Source organism: Zingiber officinale, chromosome 3B (genome assembly GCF_018446385.1).
Source record: "Zingiber officinale cultivar Zhangliang chromosome 3B, Zo_v1.1, whole genome shotgun sequence".
Classification (NCBI taxonomy): Eukaryota; Viridiplantae; Streptophyta; class Magnoliopsida; order Zingiberales; family Zingiberaceae; genus Zingiber; species Zingiber officinale.
This window is the reverse complement of record NC_055991.1, coordinates 116,381,715-116,397,113: the sequence shown is the minus strand read 5'-3', so window position 1 is coordinate 116,397,113 and position 15,399 is coordinate 116,381,715. Positions and strand designations below refer to the sequence as shown.

At 38.6% G+C, this 15,399-nt stretch overlaps 2 protein-coding genes across 2 annotated transcripts; both read right to left on the bottom strand.

Annotated features, from left to right (window-relative positions):
• Positions 1-1,271: 1,271 nt before the first annotated feature.
• LOC122055144 lies at positions 1,272-3,772 on the bottom strand. The gene is made up of 4 exons (XM_042616527.1): positions 3,650-3,772; positions 2,555-3,559; positions 2,196-2,464; positions 1,272-1,788 (listed from the first exon to the last, which is right to left on the bottom strand). The coding sequence occupies exons 1-4, from the start codon at positions 3,770-3,772 to the stop codon at positions 1,272-1,274; spliced, it is 1,914 nt and encodes a 637-aa protein (XP_042472461.1).
• A 1,248-nt stretch (positions 3,773-5,020) lies between these two features.
• LOC122055143 lies at positions 5,021-5,851 on the bottom strand. Its single transcript, XM_042616526.1, has one exon. It carries the CDS (start codon positions 5,849-5,851, stop codon positions 5,021-5,023), a length of 831 nt encoding a protein of 276 aa, XP_042472460.1.
• Between the last annotated feature and the right edge of the window lie 9,548 nt (positions 5,852-15,399).

The window sequence follows — 15,399 nt, the reverse complement described above, 5'->3', positions numbered from 1 at the left end:
AGGAGAAGTCCAGACAGGTCGACGGGCCGACCAGATGTCTGGCACGAAGTCCAGCTAGGTCGACGGGCTGACCGGATAGCGGGTCGACGGGCTGACCGGACGCTTGGCGAGAAGTCCAGCTAGGTCGACGGGCTGACCGGATAGCTGGCGAGAAGTCCAGACGGGTCGAAGGGCTGACCGGACGTCTGGCAGGTAAGTGAGGTAAGTCACTGGAGGGGAGTGACTGCGAGGACGCGTTCCCGGGAAGGGAACATTAGGCGTCGATCCGGCTTAGATCCATTTCGGATATCTAAGTCGAGATCGTGACTAGATTCCGGTCTCGGAAAGACGGAATCTAAGTCATACTCTTGTTGTTAATTTTTATTACTTAGCGTATCTATAAAAATGTGCTTACAATCTGTGCTGCAGAGTTTTTATTTGCCTCAGACTAACACTGTTTTGCAGGTAGGAAACAGTGAGGGTCCGGGCGCCCGGGATGGTTCTGGGCGCCCGGAAGTCCGGGCGCCTGGAAGGTATCCAGGCGCCCGGAGGCAAGTTTTATCCCCAGGGCGACGTTGACACTTGGAGCATGCTGGTTGGGAGTGTTACGTCACATTCCAGTCGCCCGGAAGGGATCCAGGCGCCCGGAGCAGCATATAAAAGAAGCCCCAGGCAGGAGCTTCAATATATCTGTGTTCTGAGAACTCTGAGTTCAATCACTCTGCTACTCTGCGCTCCAACGACGTTCACAAAGCTCCGACGACTCACTCCGGTTTTCTTTTAATTCATTAGTTGTCGGTATAGCTTTGTTTTTTTCATTAGCAATATTTGTACGTAAATTGTAATTATCCGAATTGCTAGTGAATTGCCCAACGAAAGTGCTCAAGGAGTACGGGCCTTCGAGTAGGAGTCGTCACAGGCTCCGAACGAAGTAAAAATCAACCGTGTTCATCTCTTTACTTCCTTACTTTTCCGCTGCGTTTTAACTCGAGATTTTCGAATCGATATTCACCCCCCCCTCTATCGAATCTAACGGTCTTACAACATGAACTCATTCGTGCACCTCTTCACCTAGCTCTATAGGGTTGGAGGTGGTTCGCACTCCACGGTCGATCCAGCTTTCTTCCCTCAGCATCTTCCAAATAGTAGGTGCCTGAGCGTAGCTTTTCCAACACCTTGAACGGACCTGCCCATGGAGCTTCCAACTTCTTGACATCGCTGACCGGCTTGACCTTCTTCCACACGAGATCGTCCGGCTGAAAAGATCTAGGGATTACCCGTCGATTGTAGTTTTACCGCATCCTTTGCCTGTACGCTGTCAGCCGGGCGGCTGTCTTGTCACGAACCTCATCGACCATGTCAAGTTCCATCATCCTCCACTCCTCATTTCCTTCGTCGTAATGCAACACCCGATCAGACTCGACTCCGATTTCTACTGGGACTACCGCTTCTCCGTCGTATACCAGATGGAACGGAGTGACACCAGTTCCCTCTTTGGGTGTCGTACGCAGCGCCCATAATTCACTGGGCATCTCATCCACCCAACTACCTCCCATGTGATCGAGCCGGACGTGCAGTATTATGAGAATCTCTCGGTTGATGACCTCCGCTTGTCCATTGCTTTGGAGGTAGACCACGGAGGTGAAGGCTTGCTGTACACCATATCCCTCGCACCATTCTTTCAGCTCTTGGCCAGTGAACTGCCTCCCATTGTCCAAAACGAGCCGGTGTGGAATGCCGAACCGATATATGATGTTTGCTATATGAACTTCTTGACCATACTCTCTGTTATCCTTGCTAGCGGCTCGGCTTCCACCCACTTAGAGAAGTAATCCACAGCTACCAGCAAGAACTTTCTTTGACCAGTTGCCATAGGAAAAGGGTCGACTATGTCCATACCCCATTGGTCGAACGGGCATGCCACAGTGGATGCCTTCATCTCCGTGGTCGGTCGGTGTGTCAAACTGTGATACCTTTGGCATGACAAGCAGGTGGCCACTGCTCGGTTTGCATCTTCTTGGAGCGTGGGCCAGAAATATCCTGCTAGGATGACTTTCCTGACCAATGACCGCCCGCCCGGATGTCCCCCGCAGAAGCCTTGATGTACCTCTTGGAGGATGTATTCGGCGTCCTCCGGGCCCACACATTTGAGCAGAGGGCGGGAGAATGCCTTTTTGTATAGCTGCTTGCCTATCATTGTGAACCGGGCGGCTCACCTCCTTAAACTCCGATCGGCGTCGTGATTTCCAGTCAGAGCTCTTGATTGGAGGAACTTCACGATGGGTGTCCTCCAATCCTCCAGAAATGGTATTCCTCCCGCTCGGTCCACGTGCGCCACTAGGGAGACCTGCTCAATTGGACAATTGGTGACGATCGGCGTTAGTGCACTAGCCAACTTTGCCAGTTCATTTGCTATTTGGTTCTCCGATCGGGGAATCTTGCGTACAGTGACCTCTTGGAAGTTGGCCTTGAGCCTCTCAAAGGCCTTCGCATATAACCTGAGTCAAGCGCTATTGATCTCGAACATCCCGCTCAGCTGTTGCACGACCAACTTCGAATCTGAATGTATGAGTACTTTGGTGGCTCCGACGTGTCGAGCAGCTTGCAGACCGGCTATGAGCGCTTCGTACTCGGCTTCGTTGTTGGTGGTCCAGTGATCCAGCCGAATGGATAATTGCACCCGGTCCTCTCTAGGAGAGATGAGTAAGATACCAATCCCACTTCCTTGGCGAGCGGACGAACCATCCACGTACACCTTCCATAAGGACTCAGGTTCCGGATTTTGTACTTCCGCGACGAAGTCCACCAGGGCTTGTGCTTTTATGGCAGACCGAGGTTGATACTGGATGTCAAATTCACTGAGCTCAGTGATCCATTTGATTAGCCGGCTGGAGGCTTCGGGGTTGAGCATAACTCGACCAAAGGCGATGTTGGTCATCACGATTATGGTGTGGGCCAGGAAATAAGGTCGGAGCCTTCGAGCGGCGAGGATCAACGCATAAGCGAGCTTTTCAAGACCAGTGTACCGAGACTCAGTATCTTTCAATATGTGACTCAAAAAATACACCAGTTGTTGTTCTCCCCCCTCTTGCTTGACTAACGCCGATCCAATCGCATACTCAGTGGATGATAAATAAATCCAAAGCGGCTCCTCGAAAGTTGGCTTGGCCAGGATGGGCAGGGAGCTAAGATATTGTTTGAGCTCCTCGAAGGCCTGATCACACTCACTGTCCCATTGGAACTTGGTCGCTCTTCGTAATATCTTAAAGAACGATAGACTCCGGTCGGATGACCTGGAGATGAACCTCGATAGGGTCGTGATTCTGCCGGTCAGCCTCTGTACTTCTTTCAAATTACGGGGCGGTGGCATGTCCTGGATCGCCTTTACTTTGCCGGGGTTCGCCTCGATTCCTCGCTCGGTGACGATGTAGCCCAAAAAACGCCTGCTCTTAGCGCCGAACAGACACTTGGTCGGGTTGAGCTTGATCCCGTAGGTCCTCAGCGTCTGGCAGGTTTCTTCTACGTCTGCACAGAGGTCGGCCGATCGGAGAGATTTAATGAGGATGTCGTCGACATATACCTCCAAATTTCGCCCGATCTGCTTTCGGAACACTTTGTTCATCATCCTCTGATAGGTGGCGCCAGCATTCTTTAGCCCGAACGACATGACCTTGTAACAGAACGTCCCATCAGCAGTGACAAAGCTGACCTTCTCCTGATCTTCGCGCGCAATTGACACCTGGTGGTAGCCTTGATAGGCATTAAGCATGCAGATCAACTCGCATCCGGCCATCGAGTCCATCATCTGGTCGATCCGTGGCAAGGGGTAGGAATCCTTGGGGCATGCCTTGTTTAAGTCTCCGAAGTCAATGCATACTCACCATTTATTACTTGGCTTGGAGACCAACACTACATTGGCGAGCCAGGTCGGAAATTGAATCTCCCTGATGTGTCCGACCTCTAGCAGCTTGTCAACCTCGGCCGGGATGATCAAATCCTGCTCGGTACTGAAGTCGCGCTTCCTTTGCTTGACTGGTCGAGCGTCTGGCCGAACGTGCAGTTCATGCTGTGCCACTCTTGGGTCGACTCCAGGCAGCTCGTGCGTCGACCAGGCGAATACGTCGTGGTTCCTTTGCAGGCAGACGATTAGCTCCTCCTTTTGTTGGTCTGGCAGATCGGAGACTATAAAAGTAGTAGCTTCTGATCGACTCGGGTGTATCTATATCTCCTCCTTGTCGTCGTACACCAATGCGGGAGGCTTTTCCTTGATGACGTTCACTTCCATCCATGGGCATTTCCTGGCGACTTTAGCTTCTTCCTTGACCATTTCAACGTAGCAACGTCGGGCCGCCACCTGGTCCCCTCGGACTTCACCCACCAACTTCCTGACAGGGAATTTAATTTTTTAGCAGTAGGTCGACACTACTGCCTGAAACTCATTGAGAGCTGGTCGACCTAATATCACGTTGTACGCTGAGGGCGCATCCACCACAATGAAATTCGTGGTGCGCGTCCTAACCAGTGGCTCTTCTCCGAGCGAGATGGCTAGCCTCGCTTACCCGATCGGCAAGACTTCGTTGCCGGTGAAACCGTATAGCGGAGTTGCCATGGGCAGGAACTCGGCCCGATCAATTTGTAGTAAATTAAATGCTTGCTTAAAAATAATATTTACTGAACTTCCCGTGTCGACGAAAGTCCGGCGAATGGTGTAGTTGGCGATTACCGCCTTGATGATCAGCGTGTCATCATGAGGGACCTCCAAGTCCTTGGGGCCGAAATTGATTTCTGGCCCTTCCGCCTTCTCCTTGCTGCAACCCACCGGGTAAATTGATAATTGTCGAGTGTGGCTCTTTCGAGCTTGGTTGGAGTCTCCTCCGGTCGGGCCACCTGAAATCATTCCGATTTCTCCGCTAGAGGCGTTTCTCCTGTTTTCTTCCTCTCGTGTAGGATGCATATTCTGATCGGTGGAAACACGAGTAGGGCTACGGTCTCACCGATGATGCCCTTGTTGGTCGCACGCCTTCCGACCATCGTCGGTCCTTTACTCGGTTCTACGTTCGGGATGTTGCTCTGGGGTGGGTGACCGGTGTCGGTATTCCCTCAACTTTGGTCGGTGCACATTAGGATCACCACGACACTCCCAGGTGTTGTGCATTCTTGACTGGTGGAATTTACAGAACATTAAGGTCCATTTTTTGCTCTTCTTCTGCAGATTGGCCTCCACATGCACTGCATGCGTCCTTGGCTCGGGATACTGTTGTGCTCCCGTGGCCCGGAGTCCACGTGGGGGTTGGTGGTTGTCGGGTACCCTTCGTTCGGATGGCGCGTGGGGCTCGGCTGGTGCTTCTTTTCTGCGGGCCGCCTGTGCCTCCTCTACGTTGATATATTCTGTGGCCTTCTTCTGCAGATGGGCAAAATCTCGTAGTGGCCTGCAGATGAGTGACCAAAAGAATTCGCCTTCTACGAGTCCCTGGGTGAAACCGTTCACTAGTACATCCGGGGAGATTGCTGGTATATCCATCGCTACCTGGTTAAAGCGCTGGATATAGGTCCTGAGCGTTTCTCGAGGACCTTGCTTCAGCGAGAACAAGTTGACGCTTGTCTTCTGATGTCGGCGGCTGCTCGTAAAATGGTGCAGGAAGGCAGCCCAGAAATCCTTGAAGCTACGGATGGACCCGATCGGCAACCTGGTGAACCATCGCTGAGCAGGCCCCGATAGGGTTATCAAGAAGACCCTGCACTTCACCCCATCGATGTATTGGTGCAGTATGACCGCGTTGTCGAACTTGGCCAAGTGATCGTCCAGGTCAACACTCCCATTGTACTCCCCGATCACCAATGGGGTGTAATGGCGAGGTAAGGGATCCTCCATAATTCCTCGCGATAATTGATTGTTAACATGTTCGGGTGAATCATCATCTTGTGGCGCTTTCCCCTTCCTAGCATCCCTTTCAGGCACCTCATCTGACGAGGAGCCCCGGTCTCGACGGGCTCGACCTCCTTCCTCCGAGGGCGTCGGAACAACGCTCGGTGAAAGGGGATCGACGCGTTGGGCGCTGGTCCGAACGTGTCCGACTTTTTGCGGATTTCCTAGTCGGCCATGGGTTTAGTCTCGCGACCCTGATCTCTAGGTTGGCGGGATCCTGAGACGGCTGGCTCTTGTGCCAGGCGTTCGGCCAAAACTCGTTGCTGCTGCTCTATCGCCCTTGCCACTCCGGCCTGGATCAGCTTTTCCAATTCTTCTGTCGTCAGCATTACGATCGTAGGTTGTCCGACTTCTTCCATCTTCTGCTTTCGGGTTCAGGTTGAAGTTCCCACAGACGACGCCAATTTGATCTTGCCATGATGTTAAGGAGATGGCAGTCGAGAAGTAATGCTGAGGTGGCTCTTCGTCTTCGCGGATGATCCTATGCTCCTGCAACCACAAGTCGTTAGTGCCAAGCCGGGAGGGGGTTCCCGGCGATGGCCCTCCGACGCCCAAGTCACACAACGACAAGTAGAGATAGGAATAAGAAGAAAGTGATGAATAGTAGCTTCAAGAGATGTATCCTGCATACCTCCGCGGAGGGCAATCTCCCTTCTTATATAGAGCCTTGACGAGTAGATTGTGTTGGTGCGGTTAGCACTAACGGTCTAACTCAGGTTTTGATGAATGACAAATTAGGTTAAGGTAGTTGTGTTGTTGATCTAAGACTCTAATCGAGTGTGCAGGAGAAGTCCAGACAGGTCGATGGTGTTAGAGTGTATACTAAAAGCCTAGCTTTTGTAAACATTTATTTGTTGAAATAAAAGAATCACATTAGTCAATATCTGCATTTATTTGTTAAATGTAATTGTTCAATTAATTTATATAGTAGACAACATGGAATGTGGTGTCACACTCAGAAGATCATGTTGTCGGTTCTCTATAAATTATAAACAAGTTGCTCACGACTAAAATGGAAAGGAACAAACCATCAGAATAGTCGTAGTGTAATTAAGTATTAGTTTATCTTGACTAATAAATTACATTGATACACTTTAAGTGTATTGAGTAGGATCATTTAGGTAAGTTCTTTTTGTACTGACTTAATAAAAAAACTAGACCTTAGTTATTATGGAAGTGTGTGCTCTTAATCCTAATATAATAACAAGCACATATATTTAATATTTATTTCTTTGACTTATCAAAGGGTGAGGTTTAGCTCGATAAATCAATATGCCCGATAAGTTGGGAAATGATATTACTTATAGTATGTGTTGTTGATTATAAAAGGAATATGTGTCCTAGTTATCTAGGTTGAGAATGCCCCCAAGAGGAGCTCATAAGGATTGCCATGTTAAACCCTACAGGTGGACCTAGTCCGACATGACAATAAAGTTGAGTGGTACTACTCTTGGAGATAGATATTAATTAAGTGAGTTGTCAGTAACTTACTTAATTAGTGGACATTCGTAATCTTAAACACAGGGAGACTAACACACTCATGATAAGAAGGAGCCTATAATGTAATTTGGGATTGGTGCGGTAGTGCGGTAATAACTCTCTAGTGGAATGAGTTGTTATCGATGAACTTGAGTTGTGTGTTCAGGGCGAGCACGGGATACTCAAGCTCATCGGAAGGCCAAAACCAATTTCTCCTCTAGGTCACTGTCGTAGCCTCATTATAGCCTCAAGTCCATCCAAATGTAAGGCTCTTCTTGGTGTCCAAGAAGGGGCAATGGCCAGCCACATCCTCTTATAGGGGTCGGCCCTATAGCTTGGTGACCAAGCTTATAGGGGTCGGCCAAGATTAATTCAAATAGGAGGAGTGTTTTGAATTTTTAAAATCTTCTCTTTGTAGAAAACTATAAGTTTTAAAAGAGAGTTTTTAATTTTTTAAAACTTTCCTTATTTGAATTAGGCCACATGTTTTAATAGAGAGTTTTAAAAGTTTTAAAACCTTCCTTTTTAACCATCCTCATGGTTTAGAAAAAAAAGGGAGATAAGTTTTAAAATTAAAATTTTCTATCATCATGTTAAAAAAGGAAATTTTATAAGAGAGTTTTTAAATTTAAAACATGATTTTAATTTTTAGAAACTTTCCTTTTTTTTAACTCCTACTTTAGGAAAGAGAGCTTGTAAAATTTTATAAGAGTTTTTCTCTTGTAAATTTTTTTTAAAAAAATTATTATTCCTTTCCTAAAACATGGTGGCCGGCCACCTTGCTTGGTGCCCAAGCAAGGGGCCGACCAAGCTTAATCCTAAATCAAATAGGATTGATCTCAACCATTGATTGATGATTAATTCAATCAAGAGGAAAGAAAAGGAAAAATAAAAAGGAAAAGGAAAAACTCTTGGATGATTTTATTTTTTGTAAAAGGTTTTTCCTTATTTGCCTTGGGCAAGTAATATAAAAGAAGGGGTGAGGGGGCTTCATGAGACACAACTCTTATTCTTTTGCTTGGGTGATCTCTTGGTGTGGCCGGCCCTCTCCCTTCTTCCTCTCCCTTTGCTCTCTTCTCCTTGGTGGTGGTGGTGGCCGGATTTTAGAAGAAGAAGGAGGAAGCTTTTGGGTGGTGTTCATCTTGGAGGATCGTCGCCCACACGACGTCCAAGGCGAGGCGAGGAATACGGCAGAAGATCTCGAGGTCATTAGCATACAAAGAGAAGGTATAATTAACAATTATTTTCCACATCATGCTAGTTTTTCTCTTTGTAAGAATTCTAAATACAAGAGGTAATTAGATCTAGTTTTTTGAAATAGTTTTTCGAGTTTGTGTTTTCTTCTTTTTCGAACTTGTGATTCGATTGTTCCTTTTGGTTAACCTAGAGTTATTTAAGGAAATAAATATTAGCTTTCCTTAAAAGGCTTTGTCTAAGCGGTGGTGGTTGCTCCCATATCCAAGAAGGTCATGTGCCTCGCCATGCAGTCCTGAAAGTCAATTTTGGAAATTAATATTTATGGAATTAATAACCTAGGTAGATTTGAATCAATAGTGTTAAGTTCCGCTTGCGATTCAAATCTAAACCATTAAGAACAGATAAGTTAAATTTGGAATCAATGATGTTAAGTTCCGCCTGCGATTCCTTATTTAACTTCTAAAGAACACAATAGGTTATTTAAGGAAAGGTTCGACACTTGTACAAAAATTTTTGTACAGTGGAACCGGTACGTTTTCCTAGGTTTAACCAACAGATGGGCTGACTGGATGTCTAGCACGAAACTCAGCTAGGTCGACGGGCTAACCGGATAGCTGGCACGAAGTCCAAATGGGTCGACGGGCTGACCGGACATTTGGCACGAAGTCCAGCTAGGTCGACGACCCGACTAGATAGTTGGCATGAAGTCTAGACAGGTCGACGGGCTGGCCGGATGTCTGGCAAGAGGTAAGTAAAGGTAAGTCACTGGAGGAGAGTGACTGTGAGGACGCGTCCCAGTTAAGGGACAGTAGGCGTCGGTCCAGTTTAGGTCCATTTTGGATCCCTAAATTGAGACCCTGACTAGGTTCTGGTCTCGGGAAGACATTACCTAAATCATAAATCTATATAAACTGTTTATGCATATATTTTTTTTATAACTCTATGTTGTAGCTAGATACAAATGTAGAGCTTCGAATTCTACATGCGTAGCAACTGACAGAGCTTGATTCTGAGTTCGGAGTCAAAAGTTATGGCCCTCGGAAGATTACCGTGTCAAACAAGTAGTTGGACGCGCTTGGGATCAGCCAGATTCGAACTCTCCTCATCTGATCCGAATTTTTGGGATTTGATAAGCTCTGGAGACTCCTCCAAAGGGCTATAAAAGGAGGGGTTGAGCAATCTTCAAATATAGAACCCTCATACATGCTTCAACGTATCCAAACAACTTTCCGACTGCTCTGGGCTCCTGCTACGAAGCTGCTGCGCTCAACGACTGCTCCGAGGAGTTCCGATCGCGCCCGACAGATAGACATCAACATGAAGTGCTTCATCTTTTGATCCTTAAAAGTGTTGGTAAAATTTCCTTTATTGTACTTAATTATTATAAAAGGCAAGTGCAGTGTGTTGCATTTGGCTTCATTCTTATTGTACTCGATTCTCTCTTCCGGGGGTACCGGAAGAGGTTTTTAGTGGATTGCCCATCGATAGGTCCGCGGGACCTGGGCCTTGGAGTAGGAGTCGCCGAAGGTTCCGAACCAAGTAAAAACCGCCTGTGTTATTTTTGATGTTGCTTTTCGTATTTACTTTCCGCTGCGTACACTCGTGTTTTAAAAATCGAAAAGAAGTGTTTTTCAAAACCACGTGATTCACCCCCCCCCCCTTCTCACGTGCGTCACGATCCAACAAGTGGTATCAGAGTGGATACCGCTCTGAATTAGTGCAACCACCAATCGAGCAAGGGGGGTTCTTTTTAAAAGAAAATTAGATATTGTTTGTCTTTAAAATAAAACCTTACGCCTTTCGTTTTTCCCTCCAAAACTGTTTTTGAAAAATACATCATCATCTTTCACCATTGTTTAGTATTGACAAAATATTACATTTCCAAAATTTTGAAATAATATTTTTTTTAATATTTTATTATTTTTTTCGAAATTAGTGCAATACTATATTTTTTCCCCCACACTGCTAATCCAAGACCAAGTCTTGACACCACTTTTTAGTTTTTAATCTTCAGCATTCAATGACTCTTCTAGAAGGACAGAACCCCCACGAACCACCACCATATGATCAAGATTTCAACTACTGGAAGCAATTAATGGAATGCTTCTTAGGAAGCTTAGATTTCGATTATGTGCTAATATTGAGAAAACCCTCTCATGACCCGGAACTGAACAAAAATGTAAGTAAAATTATTTGTAGTGTTTTACCTAACAATGTTTTATATAGACTAGAAAAGTGCAAGAATGCGTGTGAGCTTTGGACCCGGTTGATCAAGCTTCACGAGAAGCCGTTGGACTCAGACGATCAAGTAAAAATCGAATCCGAACTCGAGTCAGATCCAACGGAGAAGCCTGCTGAATTAGGGGTTACGCTCAAGGTTAGTAATACTTACCAAAACACCCTTGTTAGTAGTAGTTTAAAATATGTGCATGTTAATTTGGATATGTCTGAAAGTATATGTGAAAATAGTGTACATGACAATACTTGCAAAAATACTCCTAGAATATTTTCTGATAAAACAAACATAATTAATTCAGAAAATATCCCTAGGATATTTTCTGATAAAACAAATATAATTAATTTAGAAAATACAGAAAATCTAAAAATAATTAATAAATCTAAAAATTCGAATTTAAACCTAAACAAATTTGAAAATTCAAACAAAAAAGATGACAAGGTCAATATTGATCTAGATAAAATTAATAACTTATTTAATCTAGACAATATTAATCTAGAAAGTCTTATCCAAACTCAAGATAATCTGGAAAATTTAAAATTAACCGTTACTAAAAGATTAAAAGATAAACCTTTAAAGAAATATAATTTAATTAATTCAAATTTAAAAATTAATAAAAACTCAATCATTAACGATAATCCATTAAATAAAGATAACTCAATTAACTTAATAAAATTAAAATAGAAAGAAAATTCAAATAATAAATACACCCTCTTAAAGAAGGATAATTTGACCAATTTAATTAATTCAAAATTAAAAACTTAAATCTAAATTATAAATTAAACATTAAATCTTAACTAAAACTAAAAAAATCTTAAAAGGAAAATCAATAATTTAGGGGGAGGCTCCAGAATAGCTAACACCTCCAAAATAATCTACCCGGCAGGGTAATCAAAACTAATATACCCGACAAGGGTAACCGAAACCAACCTACCCGGCAGGGTAATTAAGACTAGAATAAAAGATAAGGTTTAATTTGACCAATAGTACTGGTGACGTTTTGGATGATAGTACGTTAGAGAAGCTTAGTCTATGCATGTCTAGGAAGATATGACTTCGACCTGGTGCATTTGGCTAAGTGGAACTAGCCGAAGCTACCCCTTACAGATCCTAACCAGTTAGAGCAAGGCTTTGTATTAAGTTCCGTGGATAGGACTATTTGGAAAACCTTGAAGGCTTGGTTACTCTAATGATGTCCAAGTGACTCACCATAGCCTAGAAGTTTATCCGAAGAATGCTTATTTGTTGAGCCCAAAGCTAAACCTGAATCTAACACAAAGTTAAACCAAACCCTAAAATTGAATCAAATTCATCTCACAAAATTATAAGATCCCTTGATTGAAAACTTAGATCGGGTGAGATGACTAAGGATTAAGATTAAATTAAATTAAAATTAAACTAAACAAAATTAAAAATTATTTTAAAAATCTTTTTAACTAAAAATTATTTAAAAAAATCTTTTTAACTTAAAATTATTTTAAAAAAATATCTTAACTTAAAAATTATTTTAACTTAAAAATTATCTTAACTTAAAAAATATTTTAAAAATATTTTAACTTAAACATTATCTTAAAAACTATTTTAACTTAAAAATTATCTTAACTTAAAGATCATTTTAAAAATTATTTTAACTTAAATATTATCGTAAAAAAAACTTAAAATATTTAAAAATTCTTTTAAAATTTTCTTTTAAAAATTATTTTAAAACATTGAAAAATTATTTTAAAAAACTTTTAAAAATCATTTTAAAAATTCTTTTAAAAATTCATTTTAAAATCATTTTAAAAATTCCTTTTAAAAATCATTTTAAAATTTATTTTAAAAGCATTGAAAAATCATTTTAAAAATTCTTTTAAAAAAATTCTTTTAAAAACTTTTAAAAAAAATTCTTTTAAAAACTTTTATTTTAAAAATTATTTTAAAAATCATTTAAAAAACATTCAAAAATCATTTAAAAAAATCTTTTAAAAATCATTTAAAAATTCTTTTAAAAATCATTTTAAAAATCTTTTAAAAATTATTTTTTGAAAAAAAACTTTGAAAAATCATTTTAAAAATTCTTTTAAAAAAATTATTTTAAAAACTTTTAAAAATCATTTAAAAAATTATTTTAAAAATCATTTAAAAATTATTTAAAAAATCATTTAAAAATTATTTAAAAAATCATTTTAAAACATTAAAAATAATTTTTAAAATTCTTTTAAAAATTCATTTTAAAATCATTTTAAAAATTCTTTAAAAAATCATTTTAAAAATTCTTTAAAAAATCATTTAAAAAAACTTTAAAAATTATTTTAAATTCTTTTAAATTACTTTTAAAACTTTAAATATTCTTTTAAAAATTATTTTAAAAATAATTTTGAAAACTTTTAAAAATTATTTTAAAAATCATTTTAAAAACTTTAAAAATCATTTTAAAATTATTTTAAAAATCATTATAAAAATTATTTTAAAATCATTTTAAATACTTTTAAAAATCATTTTAAAAAATTCTTTTAAAAATTTATTTTAAAAACTTTTAAAAATCATTTAAAAAAACTCTTTTAAAAATTATTTTAATAAAACTTTTAAATCATGTTAAAAATTATTTTAAAAAAACTTTTAAAAATCCTTTTAAAAATTATTTTAGTCTCTTTAATTAAATTAAAATCTTATTTAAACTTAAAATTTTATTTTTAACTTAAAATTCCCTTATGAAAATTAACTTTAAATTTTATTTTTTGTTTAACTTAAAAACTATCTTAAAAAATTATGTTAAACTAATCAAAACTAAAACTAAAATTAAATTAAGTTGAAAATTTACTAAATTAAGTTAAATTAAACTAATTAAATTATGGTAAACTTAAAGTTAAATTAAAATTAATTCTTAATTTATGTTACTTAAATGTAATTTAACAACGTGAAATTAACAAGTTATTTAATTTACCTAATTTTTTTTAAAAAAAAAGCTATGACAGTTAAGTTGAGTAAAAATTTTAAAATTAAATTTAAAACACAAATTAAAACTTTAAAATTAAAGTTAAAATGTAATGTTAAATTAAATTAAACTTAAATTAAAACTTAACATTAAAATTTTAATGTTAAACTTAATCTAAATTTAAAACTTAAAATTTTACGTTAATTTAAAATCTACAATTACACTTAAATCGCTTTAAAAATTATATTAATTTTTTTTAACTTAAAAAAAAAATTAAAATCTTTTAACTCAAAAATTAATTTTTTCTTAAAAATTAGTTTTAAAAGTTATTTTAATTTAAAAAGCACTTCAAGTAAACTTAAAGTTAAAATAAAAAAAAACAAATTACAATAAAATATGTTAAACAAAATCTAAACCTTAATTATATTATTAACAAATAATTAAAATTTGATTAACTTAAGGTTATAAACTTAATTAAATACTTAATAAGTCAATAATTGAAGTAAGAACTTCAAAAATTAACTGTAATCTAAATTAAATTTGACCTCACATTAAACAGTTAATTAATACTTAACCTTAATTTAACTCAATAAATATTAATTTTAACATTAATAAAAATCTTAATTTCACTATAATTAAATCATAATTCATCACTGTTAACGATTGATTCAAAATTAAACCTTAACATTGTTTAATAACTTTAATATTAATTCTAAACTTAGCTAATCCTAATAAATTCAGAGGGAGTATCAGGGGACGTTTGGTTAAACGATGGGAATGACTATGAGTATGGATTTGATAGTAGGGTGGAATGGAAATAGGAATGGAAATGAAACCCATCAAGTTATATATGTTTGGTTGATTCTCATAAATCTAGTAATCATTCCTAAAATATTATTCCCAAACCCACAATCCAAACACTATCTTTTACTATCATTCCATTCCCTCATTCCCAAATCCATCAACCAAACACCCCCTCAAATTCAAGGGGAGAAATAAATTAAGGGAAAGTAATTAAAAAAAAATCAAATTCAGGGGAGGTTCACATCTTTTTACATTTACTTAAAAAATTATTTCCCTAAGTTTTTTTAACTTCTTAGATTTTTTTTTAAAAAAATTCTCTTTAAAATTTCTTTAGAAAATCCTACCTCAAAAAAAAAATATCTTACTTTAAATATTTTTAGCACTTATTTTCAAAAGCTTTACTTTAAAATAATATCAGGTTCAAGGGAGGAATTAGTTAAATATTTTCCCTTTATTAAAAATATTTTAAAATTTGTGTTTGAAAAATATTTTTCTTAAAAATTCCTTTTTGAAAACTAACTCCTATAAAAACTAAGTTATTTTTAAAAGATTTAGATCTTAAAAAGTGTTTTTTAACTTAGTTTTTTTTAAAAAAAAATTGAATTTGAAAATCAAATTTTACAAACTTAGCTTTCAAAATTAGATTTTTCAAACTTACTCTTAAAAGTTGGACTTTACTTAATTTTGAAATTATAATTTTTCAAACTTAATGTTGAAAATTAAGTTAAGCAAATAGAAACTTAGTTTTGAAAATGAAATTTGAAAATCTAGTTATGAAAATTCGATTTTACTTAATTTTGACAAATTTGATTTGAATGTTAAATTTTACAAAAATTAGTTTTGAAAATTGCTTTGTTATTG